The sequence below is a fragment of the Lactuca sativa genome, chromosome 2 (genome assembly GCF_002870075.4).
Source record: "Lactuca sativa cultivar Salinas chromosome 2, Lsat_Salinas_v11, whole genome shotgun sequence".
Taxonomy (NCBI): domain Eukaryota; kingdom Viridiplantae; phylum Streptophyta; class Magnoliopsida; order Asterales; family Asteraceae; genus Lactuca; species Lactuca sativa.
This window is the reverse complement of record NC_056624.2, coordinates 14,308,964-14,331,494: the sequence shown is the minus strand read 5'-3', so window position 1 is coordinate 14,331,494 and position 22,531 is coordinate 14,308,964. Positions and strand designations below refer to the sequence as shown.

General features: G+C 32.6%; 2 protein-coding genes across 3 annotated transcripts; one reads left to right on the top strand and one right to left on the bottom strand.

Annotated features, from left to right (window-relative positions):
- Window positions 1-1,264: 1,264 nt before the first annotated feature.
- Window positions 1,265-7,607, bottom strand: LOC111889534 (uncharacterized). 2 transcript variants are annotated; one of them, XM_023885682.3, is made up of 16 exons: window positions 7,295-7,607; window positions 6,062-6,444; window positions 5,863-5,983; window positions 5,555-5,669; window positions 5,317-5,399; window positions 5,152-5,223; window positions 5,000-5,068; window positions 4,835-4,915; window positions 4,217-4,336; window positions 3,855-3,929; window positions 3,593-3,673; window positions 3,268-3,341; window positions 3,104-3,164; window positions 2,772-2,827; window positions 2,368-2,477; window positions 1,265-1,503 (listed from the first exon to the last, which is right to left on the bottom strand). In XM_023885682.3, exons 1-15 carry the CDS (start codon window positions 7,430-7,432, stop codon window positions 2,396-2,398), a joined length of 1,611 nt encoding a protein of 536 aa, XP_023741450.1. In that variant the 5' UTR covers window positions 7,433-7,607; the 3' UTR covers window positions 1,265-1,503; window positions 2,368-2,395. The 2 variants fall into 2 exon arrangements, with proteins under 2 accessions (XP_023741450.1, XP_042754923.1); XM_042898989.2 differs by having other exon boundaries at window positions 2,391-2,477.
- Window positions 7,608-9,078: 1,471 nt separating this feature from the next.
- LOC111889535 (enoyl-CoA hydratase 2, peroxisomal) lies at window positions 9,079-12,865 on the top strand. The gene is made up of 12 exons (XM_023885683.3): window positions 9,079-9,233; window positions 9,326-9,401; window positions 9,647-9,669; window positions 9,762-9,867; window positions 9,951-10,021; window positions 10,335-10,407; window positions 10,669-10,708; window positions 10,822-10,894; window positions 11,000-11,147; window positions 11,855-11,925; window positions 12,309-12,482; window positions 12,597-12,865. The coding sequence occupies exons 2-12, from the start codon at window positions 9,345-9,347 to the stop codon at window positions 12,685-12,687; spliced, it is 927 nt and encodes a 308-aa protein (XP_023741451.1). The 5' UTR covers window positions 9,079-9,233; window positions 9,326-9,344; the 3' UTR covers window positions 12,688-12,865.
- The last annotated feature ends 9,666 nt before the right edge of the window (window positions 12,866-22,531 follow it).

Here is a 22,531-nt window from a genome sequence, read left to right as displayed (position 1 = left end):
TGGTCATGTTTTTTTGTCTTTTTATGTCTTCGCATCTTTTGAAATATCAATCCATGATTGTGCTTATACTAACACTTCTTCGAGTTCCATCCTTTGGTTGCTGCCTTCTCTTTTCTTTTACTTGGTGCTTGAGTGGGTTGGGTTTCTCAAACGATTTCGGTTTCGGAATCGAAAATCGGTGCTTGAGTTTCTTGAACAAATTTTGGTTGAGACAGAAAATCAAGTGGATTAAAATCTGTGTCGGGTACAGTTTGGGTTTGGGTTTGTGTTTGTGTTTGTGTTGGTCGTTGTGAGAATTTGTGTGGATAATACGATAACATACCATCATAGTGATAAAGCGGAGATGAATAAAACAGCTGATGGGAGAAGACAATTGAGAGTTTTTGAAATAAAAAACAAAAAAGATAGTGAAAGATAAAAGAATTTGATTGAAGTTTGGTAAATTAGGGTTTGTAAAGTTTTATTTCTAGGTAAAAAATTTTATAAAAAAACAACATCAAATTTAAAAAAAAAAAAAAAATGACGGTTCAATGTTGGGAAAAGAGAGAGCAAGAGGGAGAAAGGTGCAACCAAAAATAGCCGCATACGGTGAGACTGTAGAGGAAACCGTAGGGTGGGCACGATGTACCCCCTGCCACCGTGGCAAAAATAAGACCAAACCGCATCCACACCATTTGGTCTTAGACTTACAAATGATCTTCAACAACCATTAAAAAAATCTAACACTTTCAAAGCTAAAAAAAGTATACATTCATGAAGTTTGTCGTATTCCAATCATAGTGCATGCTAGTATGCACACTAATGTTGTTTTATTACCAACTGTAGTTTTTTTTAGAAAATTACAAATCTAGCCTAATATTTTAATGACTTCTTAAAAAATAACAAAAATATCCGGTCTTTCTAAAAATAGTCATAGGTGGCTAGGCTGACTTGCGATTCCATACCCTCTAGCTGTTATTGCCCTCTTCTTGGGCTGCAATTTGTCCCCAATTTCGGCTCATGGCCCAAAACTAAGGTATAGCCGTATAGGTATAAGAGTTCTCTTTTTTAATTTTAAATTTCCCTAGAAATCGCAGGCCATGCGATTTCCTCTTATTTAAATATGATTTCCTCTTATCTAACTAGGATTTCCTCACGAATTTGGATATCTTTTTTGTATCCCAATGGTAACAATATGACAGAAAAACCATTTTTTTTGCCACTAATAATAATAAAACGATTCTAAAAGTCAAAGAATTAATTAATAACTTAGAACTCACATATGTAAGAATTAATTTGGAACCCCTTGGAGCCTATTAAAAGGACTCTTCAAAATCTAATTTCAGCTGGCTGGTGTGCAAATTAATTTACAACTTATAATGCATGAGATACAAGTCATTACATAGAAAAAATACAACCATGTTTTCTTCCCATCATTTCATGCTCCCTTATGTGTCAATCAACAACACACACAAGATTTCACAGTTACAAAAACAACGTAATTGCATGACATCCACTCAAAATCTGCAATAAAAATAAAAAATGTTTAAATGTAAGAAATAACAACGTACTTTCAAGTATTTCTTCTTATTACAGCATTGTATTTTGAAAAATATACCGAATTACACTAAGACTATGTTTGGTGTGCCACAGCTAACTGATAAGCTAACTTATTTTTCGAGCTCTTTTATATTGTGTTTTGCAAACCAAAAAGTAGCTTATAAGCTAGCTTTTTAAAAAGCTACTTAGTCTATTTTTGGCGCGCTTTGGTAGCTGAAAAGCTAGCTGATGGTTAAAAAGCTAGCTGCTAGATGATAAAAAAGAGTGTTTGGTAAAAACTAACTGATAAGCTAGCTGAAAGATATAAAATCACATAAAAGAGTATTTTCCAAAATAAGTTTTCTATAATTAATTAAGGGTATATTTGGAAGTTTGTAAAAAAGCTCCTCAAAAGCTACTCCAAGTAGCTTTTTAAAAGCTAACTTTTTGGCTTACCAAACACGACAACCCAAAAAAGCTCAAAAAATAAGCGCACCAAATGCAGCCTTAGACTAGCTTTTTAGGAGCATTTTAAAAATTTTCCAAATATACCCCTTAATTAATTATAGAAACACATTTTCTTAAATACCCTTTTATGTAATTTTATATCTTTCAGTTAGTTTTACCAAACGTCATTTTTTATCTGCTAGCTTTTTTTTAACAGCTAGTTTTTCAGCTAGTATATCAAACATAGCCTAATGGCATCCAAATACAAAGTCATTTCCGCTGCTATAATTAATTAAAAAAAAAAATTTAAGTACATAATTGAAAGAAAAGAAATTAAAATGTTACAATACACAAACAGATAAAAGTATGTTGCTATTTCTTGCATTTAGTCCAAAGTTTTACCACTTCAAAAATCCACCACATACAGCAATCATTCGGTTAAGGTATCCATTTTGACATCTGTCACATCAAGTTGCAGAATTTCAGCCCTACACCCGAGAATAGACCCAATGCTGCAACATTGAAAATTAAAAAAATAAGAAAATCAGATAAAAACAATTTACTAAATGGTTAAATTACACATCGAAAAGGTGAAAAACAGAATGTTGGTTGCATTAATTATGTTTGCATGGGTTAATAAAATGGTGAAAGTAGTTGCATTTTTCTATTTGTAGTTAACCCTATGTAAATTTACATGGTTGCCCTTGATATGAGGGGCACACACCAGAAAACGCTTTAGTGGCATATTTTTCAATAAAATTTTAAAATGACATGAACTTAAGTGGTTAAAAAAAGTGTTAATGTACCTAGGATTTGTACGTCCAAGATCTCCATGAACAAATTCTTTAATATAAGTTCCAGCCTGTTGATTAAAAAATAAAAGGAAAAACAATAATTAATTATGGATTATATTTTAAGATAATATTACAACAATTATAAATTGCATTTTCTTATGGTTATTAATTTGTTTGTTGTATATTGGCATCCACCCATTTAGCAACCAAACACACCATGGAATGGAATCTTGAATTCCAATTCCATCGGAATACGCAATTTAATCTTACTATCATCTCTATTCAATTTAATCTTACTATCATCTCTATTCAAACATAATTGAGAAATGAGAATCAAATCTTACTTGAGTGCATAGATGAAGTAGAAAATACTGACAACTTCCAGCAATTTTCTCAATTTTCATCCTGCCATTAAAAATTAATATCATAAAAAAACACATCAAAAAAGTTAAATAACATATTACATATATATAATAAAACTTATAATTAACAGACGCAGAGTTTGTACCAATGAATAGTCTTTTCTCGATCCAAAGGACTTCGCCTATGAAGAACCCTAACCGGTGTTCTCTGCAAAACTTTCTGCAACACCCAAGGAATTTAGGGTTTGAAAATACAAGAAATAGCATCGTACTTTCATTGATTTTTATTTATTTATTATTAGTATCTTAATATCATATCTACATATAACTATAGGAATGTTACTAAAATACAAAACATGTTCCACTTATATAACGAGCTCAATTATTTAAAGTATAATGTGATAATAATGAAAACATATATAATGTTCATCAATAATAATAGATATTTTCAAGGGCCCACATATAATTTACCAATTCCTTGAGGGATGTCACAGCTTCCACATCATCATCACTAATAGGTCGAGATATCCACACCAAAGCAGCATATTGTTTCTGTTTGCAAAAAAACATATGACAAGAAGAAAATACCCATGTTAAGAGCTAAATGCAAGAAATAGCAATGTACTTTGCTTTCATTTATTTATTTGTTTATTATATTATAGCATCAACTTTCATTTTTTTCATTTATTTGATTATGAAAGTAATTCTACATTTAAACTTAAGTGACAATTACCTGTTTTTCTGCTTCTCCTTCACGCATTAAGCTCCATCCTTGACTCCCTACAACCTTCAGATGTCTTACTCTAACCTAGGTACACAATGCATTCAGTATGGATCCAAGTTTTTAATGTTAGTCTATGAAAATGACGTAAATGCCCTCAACATTCTCATCAAAAAAAAAAATAGCACTAAAAAGCTTGACCAGTCTGATCCAATGGGACAAAAAAAAAAGTTATAATTTTTTGTTCCATCCAAAGAGATAGGATACGGACTCGCTTTCGATCTATCGTCTGTGAAAAAAGACGTAAATGCCCTCCTCAATCATCTCATGAAAAAAACCCATAAAAAGCGTAACAAATGCAGCCTATAACTCACCAAGTTACTTTCGAGACTATTTATCTTGTTTTCCATTTCCTTGATGGATACTTCAGAAGGGACAAAACGGGCATTTTGTATCTCAACCAAAAATGGCCTACCTGACCCCAACATCCTCACCTGAAAAGTACACAGCTTTCATGATCAGACCACAATTAGTGGACAAAAAAGTCAAAAAAATGAGTAAATTACACGAATGGTCCCTATGGTTTATGGTAATTTGTGCATTTGGTCCCTAACTTACTTTTTTAACTCGGAAGGTCCCTATTGTTTGATTTTGTTACACGTTTGGTCCCTGTCATACATAAAAAGACTATTTTTCCATTGATTTTTTAATTTATTTAAATACACACACCCTCAACCCCACCCCTCTCACCTTAACTTATCTATCCCACCATTTTCCCTATTTAAATAATAATCGTTTTAGTTAAGAGAGGGATCAAGCGCGTAACAAAAACAAACAATAGGGACCAAGTGCGTGACTAAAACAAAAAGTAGGGACCTTCCGAGTTAAAAAAATGAGTTAGGGACCAAACGCGCAAATTACCCCAAACCATAGGGACCATTTGTGTAATTTACTCCTAAAAAATTTACACTGAGTAAAGAATGTATACATACGTCTATATCCTCTCTCCCAGCAGCATGAAACTTGTAGCTATCACCATTACACATGGGAAGGATATTGCCACCAATAAGCTCCTAAAAAATCAGCCAATTTTTTCACAATTTTAAAAAAATAAAAGATGATTTCTTTTGCAAAATGAAAATTAATCCAGTAAGTACCTCAACAGATGCATCTCCCTTCCTTTCTTCATCAATTATCCAGCGGGTTTGACTCACATTTCTTGAGAACTAACACAAAAAAGGAGCAGATTTGTTAGTAATTCCAACACCTATATCAGTCTAACAAAAGCAAAAGTTAATATTTAAAATACCTTGAGATATCGACCACCAATGAAGACAGGTGCCCTAGAACAAACCAATGTCATGTGACAAGGTTGACCAACCTAAGAGAAAAGAGAATAAGACAAAATAAAGGTCAAAAACACCACAACACAACTCAAACTAATGCTTCATGAGACATTATATTTAGTATTTACTTTTTTCAGTGGGGAATTAATGTCAGATGCATCACCACTTTGCATTGTTCCATTGCTACATTTAACAAGTCCATTACTTTCATCTGCAATTGATCTTGTTAGTATATATTTTGAATTATACAGTTATTTGTGAGTTGGAAATTTTTTAAAACCTGTTATGTAAATTCAAATAGATGCAAATATAAACTTTTTTAAAATTTGGACAAAGAAGAATAAGTAAACCATACATCATACATGCCTGATTTTATTCTTTTATTCCCTTGGTTTTTCCCTATCCTGTTTTCAGCAGATGTAGCATCAACATGTTCGAATGTCAAACGAATACGAAAATCACTAACACCAGATTTAACACCCTGCAATAATTGAATTGCATAAACAAAAAGCTTTTCTAAAATACCTTACTAAAAAAATTTAATCGAGTTTATCTTTTATATTGGTGTTTTATCTATAACAAGATTCATACACACGTTGAGCATGTAAAAGTCATAAGCATAAAGGAGGAAATTTTCTCCAAATGTGGTAAATATTTGAGGTAAGTCAAATTACCAAAAGTTTTTCAAGGGGATGTGTCATAGATAGCTTGAGTGCATCCTTTACTGAAATATGTTCAGATGAGAATTTCTCTTGAAACCAAACTTCAGAAGCATACTTCTTCTTCAAATACAACCTGGATAAGAAAATAAGAGGGAGTTAATGGTGATGAACTTGCATAGATTGAAAATCTAATTTGAGAATAATAACTTACAGAATCACTTGTTCATTTTCTGTAATGAGTGTTGGCAACGAGACTTCAAGGGTAAAACTGGGAATTTCATGACCTTTCTCTTTCACACTTTCAGCAACTGCCATGGCAAAGTCTTCAGCATGATCCTTCCCCAACAAAGTATCTCTCTCATCAAGATAACTAAATTGCAAGACACCTAAGCAAACTGAACAAATACTTGACTTCACTTCTAACTCTGGAGATGACTGCAAACTCTTTGCATCTACAGTATCTTCAGTGCTCTTAATTGCCATATCTTCTGAATTTATAGCTTTTTTAATAATGGAATATATGGTTGTTGGTGATAGCAAAGCATAAATACCCTCATGAATGTTAAATAACCGAAAAATGCATCGGACACACACCTGCATTACATGAAAGAAGTTCAGAAGCTACATCACCACTGTATGCAAAGTAGCAATGCATAAAGGCAGTAATCAGATCTCAAAAAGATATTAAGATCAGATGGATCTTTAGATAAAAATGCCTACCTAGTGAAACAATTCGATCGTGTACTTTATTCTTTGCTTGTATATTGGCGATATTTTTATGCATGGAACCAACATTCAATAAACAAAACTAAAGTTCTCTTATGTCAAAGTACACTTAAATTTGAATGTATCATTCATAGTTTCATACATGCAGATGCAAAGGGTGTATCTATATGAGATTCTTGACAGGGTGTATCTATACTTCTAACCAAGTATCCAAAGAGATATATACTTTTTGGATTCTTCCAATGCCATTATACAGGGAAAAGTTGTTCAATAATCACCGCTCATGATTTGCTCAAATCATGAAACAGCTGTTAACGCCTTCTAATGAAACATACTATAGTCTATAGGCACTAAATTGAATGCCAAAATGTGTCTCAGGAGAAGCAAGCACATTAGAAATTCAACATCGATTACATGACTATCTGAAACAACAGTCTCAAACTTGGTAAAATAAATAATACACAAAAAACGCTTCTCTGAAAATTCAGAAAGATTTAAAGTGTAGCTACTAGCTAGTAAGAGATTGAAGATACAAACACACGAGTCTCATGATCAGCTCTTTCGTAGGCGTATTAAAATTAACATTGGTTATGAAACTTTCGGAAAAAAAATTGCCAAAATCTTGAACTTGTTTAATATTCAATACAAATAAAATGTTCCCCTATAATTTCAGAAAAACCTCAAGTGTAACAAGAGATTGAAATAAAAACGCACAAACCTCGTGCGCAAACAGGTCTTTCACTGCGTGAGCAGGTAGTTCTTGCACGGCATATCCAAGAAGCTTCATCTCGTCCGCGGCCGCTATTGCGGGATCTTGATCGTTAACAACCGGCGCGCTGACGGATTCGTCGGCCATTATCGGTTGGGGGTTTTACGTTAAGCGGCGAGGTTTTGAGGTACATACGGGTTGAAACTGTTATGGACCTGTGTCCTTTGGTATAATAAATTCGCATATGGTACTTCTACTTCTTGTTAATGTTAGTTTAGCCCCTACATTGAATAGTGGTTAACCGTATGGAAAACGAAGTAGAAGGGTAGTTAACTATTAAAATTATTCAAAAAAAAAAAATCATTGAAGTTTAATAAATACAAAGAAATCAGTAAACTATAGTATTTGTACACATAATATCATATAAGTAAATCATTTTGTTCAAATCACACCTTATAGTAACAAGTTACTTCATATTAGTATATGAGTCTTACTGCTAAGTTAGTAAGTAGACATACTGACTCAGCATTAAATAATATATCCCACCTTAATGAATCGAGTTAGGGCAAGAACCAATGTGTGGCAATCCTCGTGAATGACTTCTTCATCTTTCATGGCTTCTTCGTGTAAATCGGTGAGCTCTAGCTCAAATACACACATTTCCGAGACAAAGAGGTCATTTGATGATGCAAAGTCTTTGTGATCGTAGGTACCATTCTCAAATTTAGACATCATTCATGAAGGCTAATCTTGGTAGAATGCTAAAGGTTTGTCCTAACTCTTTGGTAAGTGTATTCGAAAGTTTTGGTATATCCTTTTCCTAAATAATGGCTTGGTTATATGAATTACTTTTTGAATATGAAGGATTTAAAGAAGAAAAAAATATAATTTTTGGGAATATGTTGACAAAGATGGAGATCCAATAAATAAAAATATGAAATATATATAAAGCAAAAACAGACTAATATGAAGATATTACTTGGAACATCTCCCTCTTGCATGTAATACAATATTGTCCGCTTTAGGCTCCCGATATAAAAATTCTCTCGAGGTTCACTATAGCAATCGAATATGTGAGTATTTAAATATATTTTATTCATGGTATAGATACCGTTTTGGACATGATACGTTTGAGCAAAGTCAAGAAAATAGATAAACAAAAGAGTGTAACGTATTCTTAAAAAATTAGATTCTAAGTAGTTTTTCAAAAAAGTTAATTTATAAACTATTTTTTTATTTGTGATCACAACGTAAAAAAAAATAAATAAAAAAATAGTTTGGTCAAACACAACTTAAATCAATGTTTTAAAACCCGGGTTGACCCGCCCGGTTCAACCGGTTGGACCGTGACCCAGGGTAGAAGGCGGGTCAATTGAGACCGGTTTTTTGTAAAAATATGAACCAGATTGAATCGGCCGGGTTTCCTCTAAAGCTGCGGTTCAACCGCTTATGTCGAACCGGTTAAACCCGGATTGACCCGTTTTAATAAGGTTTGGATAGTTGGAAACAAGTAGCGAACGCCAAAACAACGAGCCGTTTGCGGTTTCTTCAATGTTTTTAAATATTTAAACTTTGTGGACTTTAAATTATTGGTTTTATATGTTTATGCATTATGCATGAAAGTAAAAATATATAAAAATAGAAAAAGACTATAAACCAGGTTGACCCGGCGGTTCAACCGGTTGAACCGGTCATCATACCGGATCAACCAAAAACCCAGGTTTTAAAACATTTACTAGATAGATCCACCTAACTACCCATCAATTTTACCCACACCTACATGGGCCAGGCTTATTTGACTTCTTGGAATGTTCAACGGCAAGGAAGTCATAAAATTTTATCTCATACCTCGAACTGCGTAATATCATATAATCTCTTCTCCGACGCAAGTAAACTCTCTTCTTCAATCTATACTACTATACTGCCAAGAAAATAAAATAGAGACTTGGTAAGAGTTTGAGCTTCGAAAGTATTAGTTTCAATTGATATATACTATTTGTAGCATTAATTTTAGTATTTCCACTTCTGGTTATGTTTTAGATCACCAGGAGGAGCAATCATGAGTGACGATTCCATGATTAATCCAGAGCTTGTAATTGATCACAAATTCCCAGAGGTATCAAAAAATTCACCGTTATTTCCATCCGCAATCAGTTATTTCAAATCACTTATGATTATTAGGTACCGCGATCATGCTATGTTGCAGAAAATACACTTTTAACATATTGAAATCAGTCTTCGTTTTGAAATTCGTTGGTTGTAGTGGTAGCGATCCGTTTCTAGTTTAGGAACTATAAACTAAGCACATATAATTTGACCACTATTGGTTTAATTTGACTTTATTCTGTTGTGTAATTGCAGACGACATACACCTATAATGAAAGGTAGGTTGAACATATACACATCATTTGTAATTATCATTCCTCTCGACACTTGGATTTATTACTCATTGGTTGCTTTCTTTGAGGTAAAATAGAGATGTTGCAGTATACGCCCTAGGAATTGGAGCATGTAGCACAGATGCTTTAGATGATAAGGAGCTCAAATATGTTTACCATGAAGATGGGCAACAATCCATTCAGGTGTTACAAATTGGATAGAATTTCTTATCAAAATCTTTCAGAGTTGATAATTTGAAATTCTTGTGGTGTTTCATCCTTTTTAGGTGCTTCCAACTTTTGCAGCAATCTTTTCCATTGGACTTATTAATAACCTAGAGCAGTTGCCAGGATTTATGTAAGTGCTACTATTATATTGCTAAAATATGCTGTATACTTGTAGCTTAGTGCTGAATGATCATATTAAGAACTGAAAATGATTGATTATGAAATGGAAAGGCTTACAAAAGGTGAACTCAACTGAATTGCGTTGACCTGATTTGACCTCCTTTACTTAACCTTGACCCGTTGACTTTCCCTTTCTTTGCATATCTAATCCTTATATGATGTACACCAAAATATTAACCTATTTCACTTCATTTAATCGACTCTAACCTATTAAAACTTTTCTTATTTGTAATTGTTTAAATCTTGTTTCTATATGTTTTTAGGTTTGATCCACGCCTTCTTTTACATGGTCAGCAATATATTGAGATCTGCAAGCCTTTACCTTCTAATTGTTCAGTGAGAATCTGTTCCTTATTCTGTTGTAAACACTTCTGTTATGTTTTAATAAGGCTATTTTTTCTTTACTCAGACTTAACTGCATATACTCTTTTAAATACTATTCTATGTAACAACTATCCATGTGGGGCCAGTTATTACATGTAACCATTAAACTGTTGCAAAATTACTATTTTATTAACATTTGCATTTATCCCTATATCTTATTGCTGCAGTATTCTTGGTGTCATTGACATCTTTTATTGTCCATTTCCTTTACAGATGCGGAACAAGGCGAGCATTGTAGGATTGCATGATAAAGGTTTGATCTAAATTCTAAATTCTCCATATATTTATGATAGAAATAGTCAAGGGTAACATGGATACATAATTTTTTCAGTAAGAATTACTTCTTTAGTGTTCATTTTTCTATAGGTAAAGCTGCAATTCTTGAGTTTGAAGTTTTGAGTTATGAAAAAGAGACTGGTGAACTACTAAGCATGAATAGGTTAATACTTCTTGAATTATTAATGTAGAAATAAAAAGGTGTCTACAAATGTTATCTATTTGTCACAGTTAGCTTATATTTATATATATTTTTTTTACTCTTCAGAACAACGGTTTATTTAAGGGGTGCTGGTGGATTCTCAAAATCATCTCCACCATATTCATTTTCTAAGTATCCAAAGGATCAAACAGCTTCAAAAACTCCAAAGACTCCACCTTTTGTAGTACATGAGGAACGTATTCAACCATCACAGGTGTGTAAAGCTTTCCACTCTAAATCCATGAACATTTTGATATTTTTATTAGTCAAAATGTTTGTGGTAAACCCGTAAAATAAATGTAGAATATTTAAAAAAAGATTGAATTAGAACTGAAGCTTAATTATATTTTACTAGGCATAATATAATACAGAAAAACACAATGTGCTTTGACCATTTTATGGATTTAGCCACTCTAGGATGAACAAACAAGAAAATAATTGAGTAAATTACATGAATGGTCCCTATGGTTTGGGGTAATTTGCGCGTTTGGTCCCTAACTTATTTTTTTAACTCCGAAGATACCTACTATTTGTTTTTGTTACACACTTGGTCCTTGTCTTACCTAAAAAGACTATTATTTAAATAGGGAAAAATGGTGGGGTAGGTAAGGTAATGTGAGGGGGTGGGGTTGGGGGTGTGTTTATTTAAATAAATTAAAAAATCAAGAGTAAAATTGTCTTTTTACGTAAGATAGGGACGAAACGCGTAACAAAAACAAGCAGTAGGGACCTTCCGAGTTAAAAAAAAAAGTTAGGGACCAAACGCGCAAATTACCCTAAACCATAGGGACCATTCGTGTAATTTACTCAAAATAATTTATACTTCTACCAAAAAGGGAATAATGAACAATGTTTGACTTTATCTTATCATTTTGTGTTTTGTTAACAGAAAAAAAAAGAACTAAATACTTTATTATGTAGGCATTGCTTTACAGGCTCTCTGGTGATTACAACCCTTTGCATGCAGATCCTAATATTGCAGAAGTAGCAGGGTATGTGTATTGGCTACTTAAATGTTGTCTATTTTATGGGCTAAATACCAGAAATAACTAATATTTACATCTGATTATAATTTAGAGTAAATTACTGAAATCGTCCCTATGGTTTGGTCAAAATTGCACGCTTGGTCCCTAACTTTTTTTTTGCACACGGATCGTCCCTGTGGTTTGATTTTGTTGTGTTTTTCGTCCCTTACATACATAAAGTTGGGGACCAAACGTGCAATTTTGACCAAACCAAAGGGACGAACAACGCAACAAAATCAAAACCATAGGACGATCCGAGGGAAAAAAGAAAGTTAGGGACCAAACGTGCAATTTTGACCAAACCATAGGGACGATTTCAGTAATTTACTCTATAATTTACTTGTGTGAAGGTTTTCACGCCCTATTCTTCATGGACTCTGCACAATGGGGTTTACTGTGAGGGCTATTATTAGAACCATTTGCAATGGAGATGCAAGCCTTGTGAAAGCCATTTCAGGCCGATTTCTGTTGCATGTTTACCCTGGTGAAACATTGATCATTGAAATGTGGCCTCAAGGATCCAGGTATTAATTAATTAATTATACTCTTTTTCTTTTGTTAAGGAAAAAAAAACAAATTTGATTTGTTAGAGATGAAATTTGTTCGTTTTTTAAAGTAATTGAATAAAAAATTTGCAGAGTTTTATATCAGACAAAGGTTAAAGAAAGAAACAGAGCAGTGCTTTCTGGATTTGTTGACCTCAATCGTTCAAGAACTTCATCTCTGTGAGTTTTATATCAGACAAAAGTCAAGGCAAGTATCTTTTTGTTTTTCTGTGTAAGAAATGTAATAGAAGCTTGAAATTCTTGTGTTCTGCATTTATTAATAATTATACTGTTTGTCTGTTGTTAGAATTTAAGGTTCTGAAGTTAAATATGATCCAATAAGAAATCTCTACATTTGTTTATGTCTTCATAAAGTAGACACTTTTTTTTTTGGACTTAATTGGGACTAGACTTAAGGGGATGTTTACTTTGAACTTAACGGGGTTAATAAGTTAAGCACTTACTCTAGATAGCTATTTATGGTTGTTTGTTTTTTACTTAATCTGAACATAATGACTTAATGGGTTAAGCCAAAAACATAAGACATCAATCTTTTACTTATATTCTCTTCTTCTTTCTTCCCCAAACCCCTCATGTTAAAGTTGATGACTAATTGACTACTGCTAAAAATATTGTTGGAATGTAAGTGTAAAATGGTCATTTAGTCTCATTCATTCAGATACAATTTATTCGGTCTTAAAAAGGAAATGAAACACACTTTTATGTATATACTATATACAACATTCTATCAATCATATATTATTACACATTAAGTCACTTCATCTATACATGAATTTATGGGGAAAGAAAGAACCATGCCAGTAGAAAGAACGATTTAATAGAGAAACTCAAGAAAATGAGTTTTCCCTCTGTTGCTCAAAGTCTGCAATCATTTTCTCATAGTGTTTTGATAAAGTCGTTATGATTTTGGTTATCTTTTTTTAGTTTTGATGACACCAAATTCATAACGAAACTACTTCGAAAGAATCAAATCTACAATTTTTCTAAGGTTTGAGTCTTAACCAAAGAAAATAACAAAACACAAATGCCATTTCTGCAATTTTGTCATGAACTTTTCATATAAAGTTGCAAAACATGGTTAACAATTAATTATTTGATTATTACAACTTCAATTCAAACAGTATGAATACATCCGAATACTATATTAGACATCCTCTATTGTTATATGATTATTTGCTTTTGATAATTTAATATCATATAATTATTTTCTAAATGTTCATCTTAAACACACATTACTTACTTATAAAGCTAACAAATAAGACATGTAAGAATCAATTACCAATTTTGACACAAACCCTTCGTTGTGGTGAGCCCCAATCGCGATGACCATGGACCACCAAAGCTTCAATCAGTGGCAGAACTAATATGGTGCACTTATTAGGCTTAATAAAAGGTCTAAAATTCTAAATCCTAGTCCAAATAAAGGCCCACTAAATAAATTAAGTAGCCCACTATATTACATACACAAAATGAATCCGACACAACAAATACTCAACAACAATTCAACAAAGGTAAAAACGATTGGACTTTCTTCGGCCCCCTCTTCACAAGTATCAACAACAAAAAGAAAACCTAATATTATTTCGCTTGCTTATGGATTGTCACGCTTGGCTAGTTGCAATGGTTATTTGGCTTGACTTCTCTTCCACAAGCAATAATAAAACAAATATAAGTTATTTACTTTAATCTTCAATGTTTAATATTTTAGTTTAGTTTAGTTGTTCAAATTGAAAACTTAATGGTAGTAGTGATGAAAACAGGGGAGGAAAAAGACTTCAACTACAACCATAACCACTTTTGCATTAGTTTGTTACATCTAATGAGATCGTAATTTAAAAAAAGAAACATCTTAATATTTTTTATTGTTTTTTTTTTCTATCCCTTACAAAAATTTCTGGTTTCACCATTGCCTTCATTCGTGTAGACAATCATGACGGTGAGTATGGGGTTGCCCTTCGAGGGCAACTCTCTCTTCGTGGCATCTTAAACTTTCTTTTGTAAAACTAACAAGAACTTGTTTGGTTTCATGGGTAAGATTGATTTTGATTCATATATTACACCAGAAACACATATGAGTATGGCCATTAACATGTAAAGGTTTAAAAATGCAAGGAATAATTTATTACTTATAAAGTACATATCCAACCACTCAATCACTTATCTTAAAACACAGAGGAAAGAAAACAATAAAAATAAAAGCAATGGATAAAATACTAATAAATGAAAAGAAGTTGAACTTTTGTCATCGTCAGGCTATATTATTGCGCTGTGAAAAGTACCTTCGTTGAAACATTCAACAAAGATTTTTTGTTCATATATATATTTTTTTTAAAACAGATGAGCACAAACAATGGTCGTGTTCATTTATGTTTGTGAACACAAACAATTTTTAGGTTCTTGATTTGAATGTTTCTGTTGGTTTATGTTTCTTTATATCTCTTTATATTTATTTATATGCTTGTTCGTTTATGTTTGTTTAACATCTTAACGAACATAAATAAATGAACAAGAAAATGGAAATTCGTAGTTTATCTATTCATATTCATTTGGTTAAACTTAAACCAACAAATATGAAAAAACTCGTGTTCGTGTTCGTTCGATTTGTTTACATCCATATACATGATCCATATTAGTATCCGTTAGAAACTTAATATTCTCATTAAAAGGTTTATATCATACATAATCAATGAACTACGTTCAACTTAATTATTTAGTTATGAAAGTCGTAAAAAGGACAATAACGCTATTAAACTTAGATTTTTAGAGTTTTATTACGTCACTATGATCAACTATATAACATATGTTTTGATGCATGCTTAACATCTACATAAGCAAAATTTGATGTTGACACATGACATCTAATTGTGGCACGACATGTTGCATAATTCATGGAAATCAAGTTGAAGGGAAGGGGACCATTTTGCATTTTCATTTTCATCTCCATCTACATCGTAAACTAAGAACACAAAATCAAGTTAAAGGGGGCGATGAAAAGGTTCCATGAAGAACACAAAATCAAGTTGGGTTTCACCTGTTTTATATCCCATATAACAATCGAAAACCACATAAGCATCAAAACCAGCTTTACACGCTATAGCAGGCTACTATGACAAAATTAAACAAACAACTCTAGTTTTAGTGGCTATTTAATGTTTAAACTTTTATATTTTATGTGTTTCAAAAGTTTACGATTAATTTTATTAAATAGTTACACACAAATAAAAACAACTTCAAATTTCAACTATCAACTAATTTTATAAAAAAATGTTAGCTCTTGGTTAGAAGTAGCCTTGACAACCGTAAAGTCTCAATGATATAAGCAAGTCTTGTTTTATTTGATGGCTTGGATTTGAATTTTGTTTTTTCTTTTCAAATAATGCAAAGAAACCCACATATGACCATTAATGTTCAAAAATAACACGTAACCACTCATGTTTAAAAACACATCAAATAATTTATTATTTAAAAAAGGTACATGTCTAACCACTCAACCATTCGTGTTTTAAAATAACCAATTAAAATAGAAGGAATCGGAATTTTCATAAGATTGTTTTTCGCTTTGTAAGATCGTGATCGTAAGATTGAATCGGATCGTAACATCCTACCAAAAACATTTTAATACATGAAAAATACATTTCCACTCACAGTTAACAATAAGTTGTTTAAAACATAAAAAAAACATATCCAATACACCATTTAGTGATAAACAATTTAAAATTGGTATTCTACATAATTAGTACATGAAAAAATATTAGAATTTTGTTTTAAAAAAATAGTAATGATCCTATGATCCTACCACGATCTTACCGAAAAAAGATCCAAGTAAGATCGGGATCGATTACCTAGTTAGGATCGTATGATTTTACGATCAGAATCGAAATTTTGACAATCATGAAAGGAATGGATCATGGATAGAAAAATATGAAAAGGCTCGTTATTATTTGGCCATATTTTTAGAAAATTAATGTTTTATTAATAGGTTTATGTCATGTTTATTAGGAAACGAAATATGTTCTTTTTTAAACGGCAAATATTATATATATGTAAAAGTAAAAGCCACAGGATTATCAAGTAACTAGATCGAAGGCAAAGTACAATAGCAAGAAGGCAAAGTACAATAGCAAAAACGAAATAGGTTTGGTTGATCAATTTAGTCATGAAAGTTTTAAAGCTCCATTAGACTAATTAATACATCAATACTCATTGAATTTACAAACTACAAAGGATGCTTCATTAATTAGACCCTCTATATTAAAATATTCTTTATTTCTTTCAAATAAAATACTGAATGTTAAGTTACTTATAAAGGTGTATATTAGATGTGAAGTTACATATAAGCCACAAGTAAAGGTGTACATTACATAATGTTAAAACACAAAATTGGTTTCATTCTTATTGCATGACACTTTTATCCGATTTCATAACAACAAATATGCTTCCCACCACAACGGTTTAGGTGTTGGTTCCTTCCCAATTTCCTTCGAACAAGTTGTTAGTGATTTTAGTGTTATCAATATATTTAGTATGATCAACATTCTTTTCGAGACAAGCTCCATTTGGTTATATATTATGAGATAGGAGGTGCAGAGTGCACACTCATAAAACTATAAGCACTTGTACCACTAGAAAAAGGCAGGGGTTCCTAGGAAATTTTTCCTAAGAAATTCCTTAGAAACTGTCTTTTCCAAGGGATTGCCTTCCATTGAAAAACCCTCCTTGGAAAACTTTACCGAGTGATTCCCTCACAAATATGTAGTAACTTCGGGGGATTCCCAAGGAACAATATTTTAAATGTGCTATTCACATTTGGTACGAAAATCTTGGAAATGCATAGAAACTTCCGAGGAAAAAATTTCCTAGAAAAATTGTAACGCCCCGATTCTCAGGTATTGAATTAATATAAGAATTTTCTTGTTTTCAAGGTCTACTCGACAAGTTGGTTTCCCTACTCGTCGAGTAGCAGCGGGTTGGTTCGCGTGTTTTAGTGACTTGCTCGCCGAGTCCAATAAGGGACTCGACGAGTAGGAGTTGGCAGATGAAACCCTAAATTATGGGGATTTGCACCCTATTTAAGGACCACTTATTCTCCCTAGCCTCTCTTATTGCATCCCTCGAATACAGAAACCCTAATTTGTGCTTTCCCTCTATTTTTGTGTGCTTCTTATCTTGAAAGAAGACTCTTGGAGTAAAGGGTTTGGAGTTCAAGAGGTATGAAGCAAGGGGCTGTTGTAGATCCAGAATCTTCTCTGTCTTGGCATCGTTTTGAAGGTAACAAGTTGTTACCTTGACTCCCTTTTGGTTAGATCTCTTCATTTATGGATTTAGAGCCCTTTTGGGGGTTTTGGAGTGGATATCCGATTTGGGTCAAGATCTGAGATTGGAATCTCAGATCTGGACTCCTTTAGCCCCTCTTTGTCATAAAGTTTCAGTCTTTGTTGATCTATGGCCTTTCCCTTACCTTAAGCCACTCATTTAGCTTGTTTTGGGCCATTATCATCTTGCATGCACGTAAAGTTTGCAACTTTACGTGATAAACATGCCCTAGGAGCTCAAATCTGCAGTATGGATTCTTTGCATGCCCTAAAAAGCATCTGTATGGATGAAGGATTAAAGGGACTCGACGAGTCGCAAGGTCGACTCAGCGAGTCATATGAAGATGGTTATGAACTCGACGAGTTGATGAACAACTCGACGAGTCTGATGGAGATTGCCTTGGGCTCGAAGAGTCGTTTAGGGTTTTCCCAACCTTTGGACACGCACAAACTCGGCGAGTTATATGGAAACTCGACGAGTCAACCAAGGATTTCACGACTTCTCGAGTTCAGGAAGGACTCGACGAGTCGGTGAACTGCACTCGACGAGTCGGGTCAGCATGGACTGTTGACTTTGACCAAGGGTTGACCAGTTGACCTCTGGGGGTATTTTGGTAAATTGGAAATTTATGGAAAAGGGTTTTATGGTGAATATAGGTTGTGGAGTTCATGTTGGTGATTCGAGAGTTTGAGCCTATCACTTCAGTGCGACATCGTAAGGTGAGTTCTCCTCATTATATCAACAGGGTCTACGGCACCAAGGCCGGCCCTTTATGATTTACATACTGGTTTAGGATGGTTACTATGCTAGTAGTATGTTAGATTGATATTTGGTTGTAGGATGGTTGCTATGTTAAGGTTCAGTTAGATCTGTATGACTATCTGTTATTGCATGCTAGCGTATGATATTTATGTGCACATGTTTATTGGTTTGGGGAAAGGGTTGGGGCAAGTCCTGTTGTATGTAGTAGGCCAAGACACCTTGGGCGGACCGGGTAGACTGCAGGCCCGAGCCGGGCAAATCTAGTCAAGTCGAAGGCCTAGCGAGCGGTCCGGATAGGCTGAAGGCCCCGAGGAGGGCGATCCAGACGTGTCGAGGGCTCGGAGAGCGGTCCAGATAGACTGAGGAGCGGGAGTCGGTCCAGTCAGACTGATGGCTCATTATGCATGTTGTATCTGTTTGCTTGTATATTTATATGATATGGTTATATCTATATGGCGTTGGTATTTTGGGGGTAACTCACTAAGCCTTCAAGCTTACATTTATCGATTATTGTTTCAGATACTTCTGATGATCGCAGGAAGGCGAAGGTGTGATCGCACTGCTCCTCACCTTTTATGATTTCATGATTTAATTCTGTGATACTTTGACAATATTCTAGTTTGAAAACAAGTTTTGTAATAACCATGTGTTTTGAAATGTTTTAAAAAGTTTAAATTTGGCATGATTTTTTTTGGTGTTACAAAAATTCCGTAGGAACACGCGTCTTTTTCTAGTAGCGTCAGGAACACGGGGTCCGTGGGAGCGCCCCTGGTGGGGTTCCATGGGGCATCGCCCCTAGCGGGATAGTCTTTTCTTAAATTGGCATTGTTTCCCTTCGTAACCGTCATCTTCCTCATATACAAGGGTATTGATGTTGCAAAAGATAGATAACACATAAAAAATATTTCTTCTCTTTGTGCAATTGTCTTGTCATAACACAAAACAATCAAGGTATTTTTGTGTTTGAGATTTAGAATAGACTTGTAATTTCGATTTTTTTTTTGAATTATACTAAATCAGATTTCGTGATTCCTCAATAGGGTCAAAATCATAGATTTTAGAAAGTATTTGTATACACGATCCTTAAGTTATCCAATTATTATAATGAAATTCGAAACCCAAAATCTACCTCAATCTACTCTAGCCTTAGTGCATTAAACAAATTCCATCAACTTGATAAAATATATTTAAGGGATCAAATATGCTCATTTTTTTTATCGAGTTATATCTCTATGTTTCTTAAAAAGAAATCACTTCACAAGAACCGTATTAACAAGAAGAAAAACTAGATCTAAGAAATGTTAAATCTATGTTGTGCACAAAGTTGTGTAAAGTTAATTAAAATGAGAAAAATATGATTTTTATTTATTTATTATAGGATTCATGACAAAAGGACATTAAGAAAAAAAATGCTACAAGAGAAGGAAACACATGGCGTGCCCCAAGAAGCATGAAGACAACCTAAGCAAAAAAATATTAAAATGAAAACATCATGATCGAACAAACTACAACTTGAAGGAGTTTCATCATCAACTATATATTTCTTACAACAAGTTTATTATTTTCATTCTTTCTTAATTTTAATTTTGCAATCAAAGGGTTAGTGGGCATTTATAATATATGCCATCAAGGTGACTTCACATGTACATAACCATATGATTCAACGAATAAGGGTGACCATATAGAAAATTCATTTTTTATTTTAAATTAGCATTATTATTGTAATTTCAATTTCAAATGGATTTATTCTTCTAAAATTTACCAAAAAGATGGTGAATTGGACCTAGATAAGATAAAATTTATTGGTATGTGGCTCTTAAGGGAACCGTTATGGCTAATGTGGCTCACGAAATGACATTTTGACTTGATTAACACCATCCCCCTTTATCGTTAAGGGGGCCGGTGTTATGTTGGATCTTGTTGTGAAGAAGACGGGTGATTGACTATTGCCTTCATTAACTAATCAAATCATTTTATCTCTTCCTCTTTCTCTACCTTTTAACATGTTATAACATGAGGAACATCATTTTCCTTTTGATGTTATGGTGGAGGTGGCATATGAATTGAATGTTAATGCTCTAAAAAATCGATGTTTAGTATATATTAACACGTTGGTAACTCTTTTGTTTAATAAAATACCATATATATTATTAATATATCTCTCACACACACAAACACACACACACACAGATATATATATATATATATATATATATATATATATATATATATATATATATATATATATATATATATATATATATATATATATATATATACACTAGCCAATTACCCGCGCCAAGCGGCGGGCGAGAATGAATTTTTCAGAATTTAGTTTCTAGAGACGATTATTTTCTTTTAGGCACGAGCTAGTTCCTTATGGTCTTATCGTAGACTGTTTTGTGTCGGATAGTTTTTTTCAAGAGATTGTTTCTAGTTAGGTACATATTTGTACAATATAGTGGACAAATAAGTAAAACTCATGGCTACACATGGGCTAAGGTAATTTACGGGTATTTGGGATTGTTTACGGGGTTCAAAATGGTATTTCAACTTTTAATATCTAAAATAGTATTTTTCGAACACCCATGATAGTTAAGTGAAATTTTTTCGAAAATATTAGGACTTTTCTGATTTCCCTAAGAACAAACATGTAAAATTTTCAAGAAACTAATGCAAACATATCAATACAAAATAACTTAACCATTAACATTTTTTTTTGTCTTTTTAATAAGATTTATGTTACATATTATAAAAATAAATTTACTTGCTAGGAGTGAAATGTTTTTAAAATGACTTGGCTATATATTTTAAACATTTAAACAAAATTAACTAATAATAATAAATAATTAAGTCCGATGACATTTAATCTCAAGTCTAAGCCATCATAGTCACATGTGAAATCTGACATAGCCAAAAAATTCAAGAAAAGAAGCAAAAAACATAATAAATTGCAAGTTAATAGTTTGGCATAATTTAAAAATAATTAAAAAAAAAATTAATGCATGCGTCTCCTGTAGCAAAATGAAGAGCAAAGATATGAAAAATCTCATCAACACCCCCACCATTACTACTCAAACAAACCTGCAACTAATTCAACATAAAAATAAAGAAGGAAATAGAAATTAGGAATGATCATCCATAAACCGAAAAGAATAATATTATGTCATTATAAGAAAATAATATTGTAATTTACCTACAAAGATAATAAATTTGAAAAAAAAAACATTATATGGGTTATGTTACAATTTTCCCTTACACTTGATAGTTTTTTTTTTTTCATTTATATGGTATGAACCATTCTATTCCGGTCCAGATTTGATCATACCAAATAGTATATTGATAAATTAAGGTTGTAAGGAAGGAAACACTTGACTTCCACCATTATTCTTACAACATTGTGCTCTTGTTGATATGATGGATGTGTACCTTTCAAGTTGAATCCATCTTATTCCAATATAGCAACAAAAAGTAAAATATCCTTTGTTGACTAATTTACAAAATTCTGGTGCATCCTTAGTAATGTCATTGATTCCAAATAAAAAAATTGAAACACATGTTAGATAAAGATGATCGATGAGTTTCTTTCATTGTAGGTTGAGCCGTTCATTTTTGGGTTAACAATTGTCATTTTCAATTACTTTTTATAAGAATGATCAATTTTGGTTATCATGTATTATTTTCATATTATTTTTATTTGACAAATAAAAATAATAGTTAATAAAAGTATTCATTAATAACTAAAACTCTTTAGAAAATAAAAAAAATGTTTTTTTTTTCAAATGAAAGTAACTATTTTACAATAATCAAAAGGTAGAAACTATTTCATCCATCTTGGCATCTTTACAGAAATAACAATGTACTGACAAAGTACATTGTTATTTCATAAATAACCTTGTTTTTTTGTAAAATACACTGCCATTTCTTTTAGA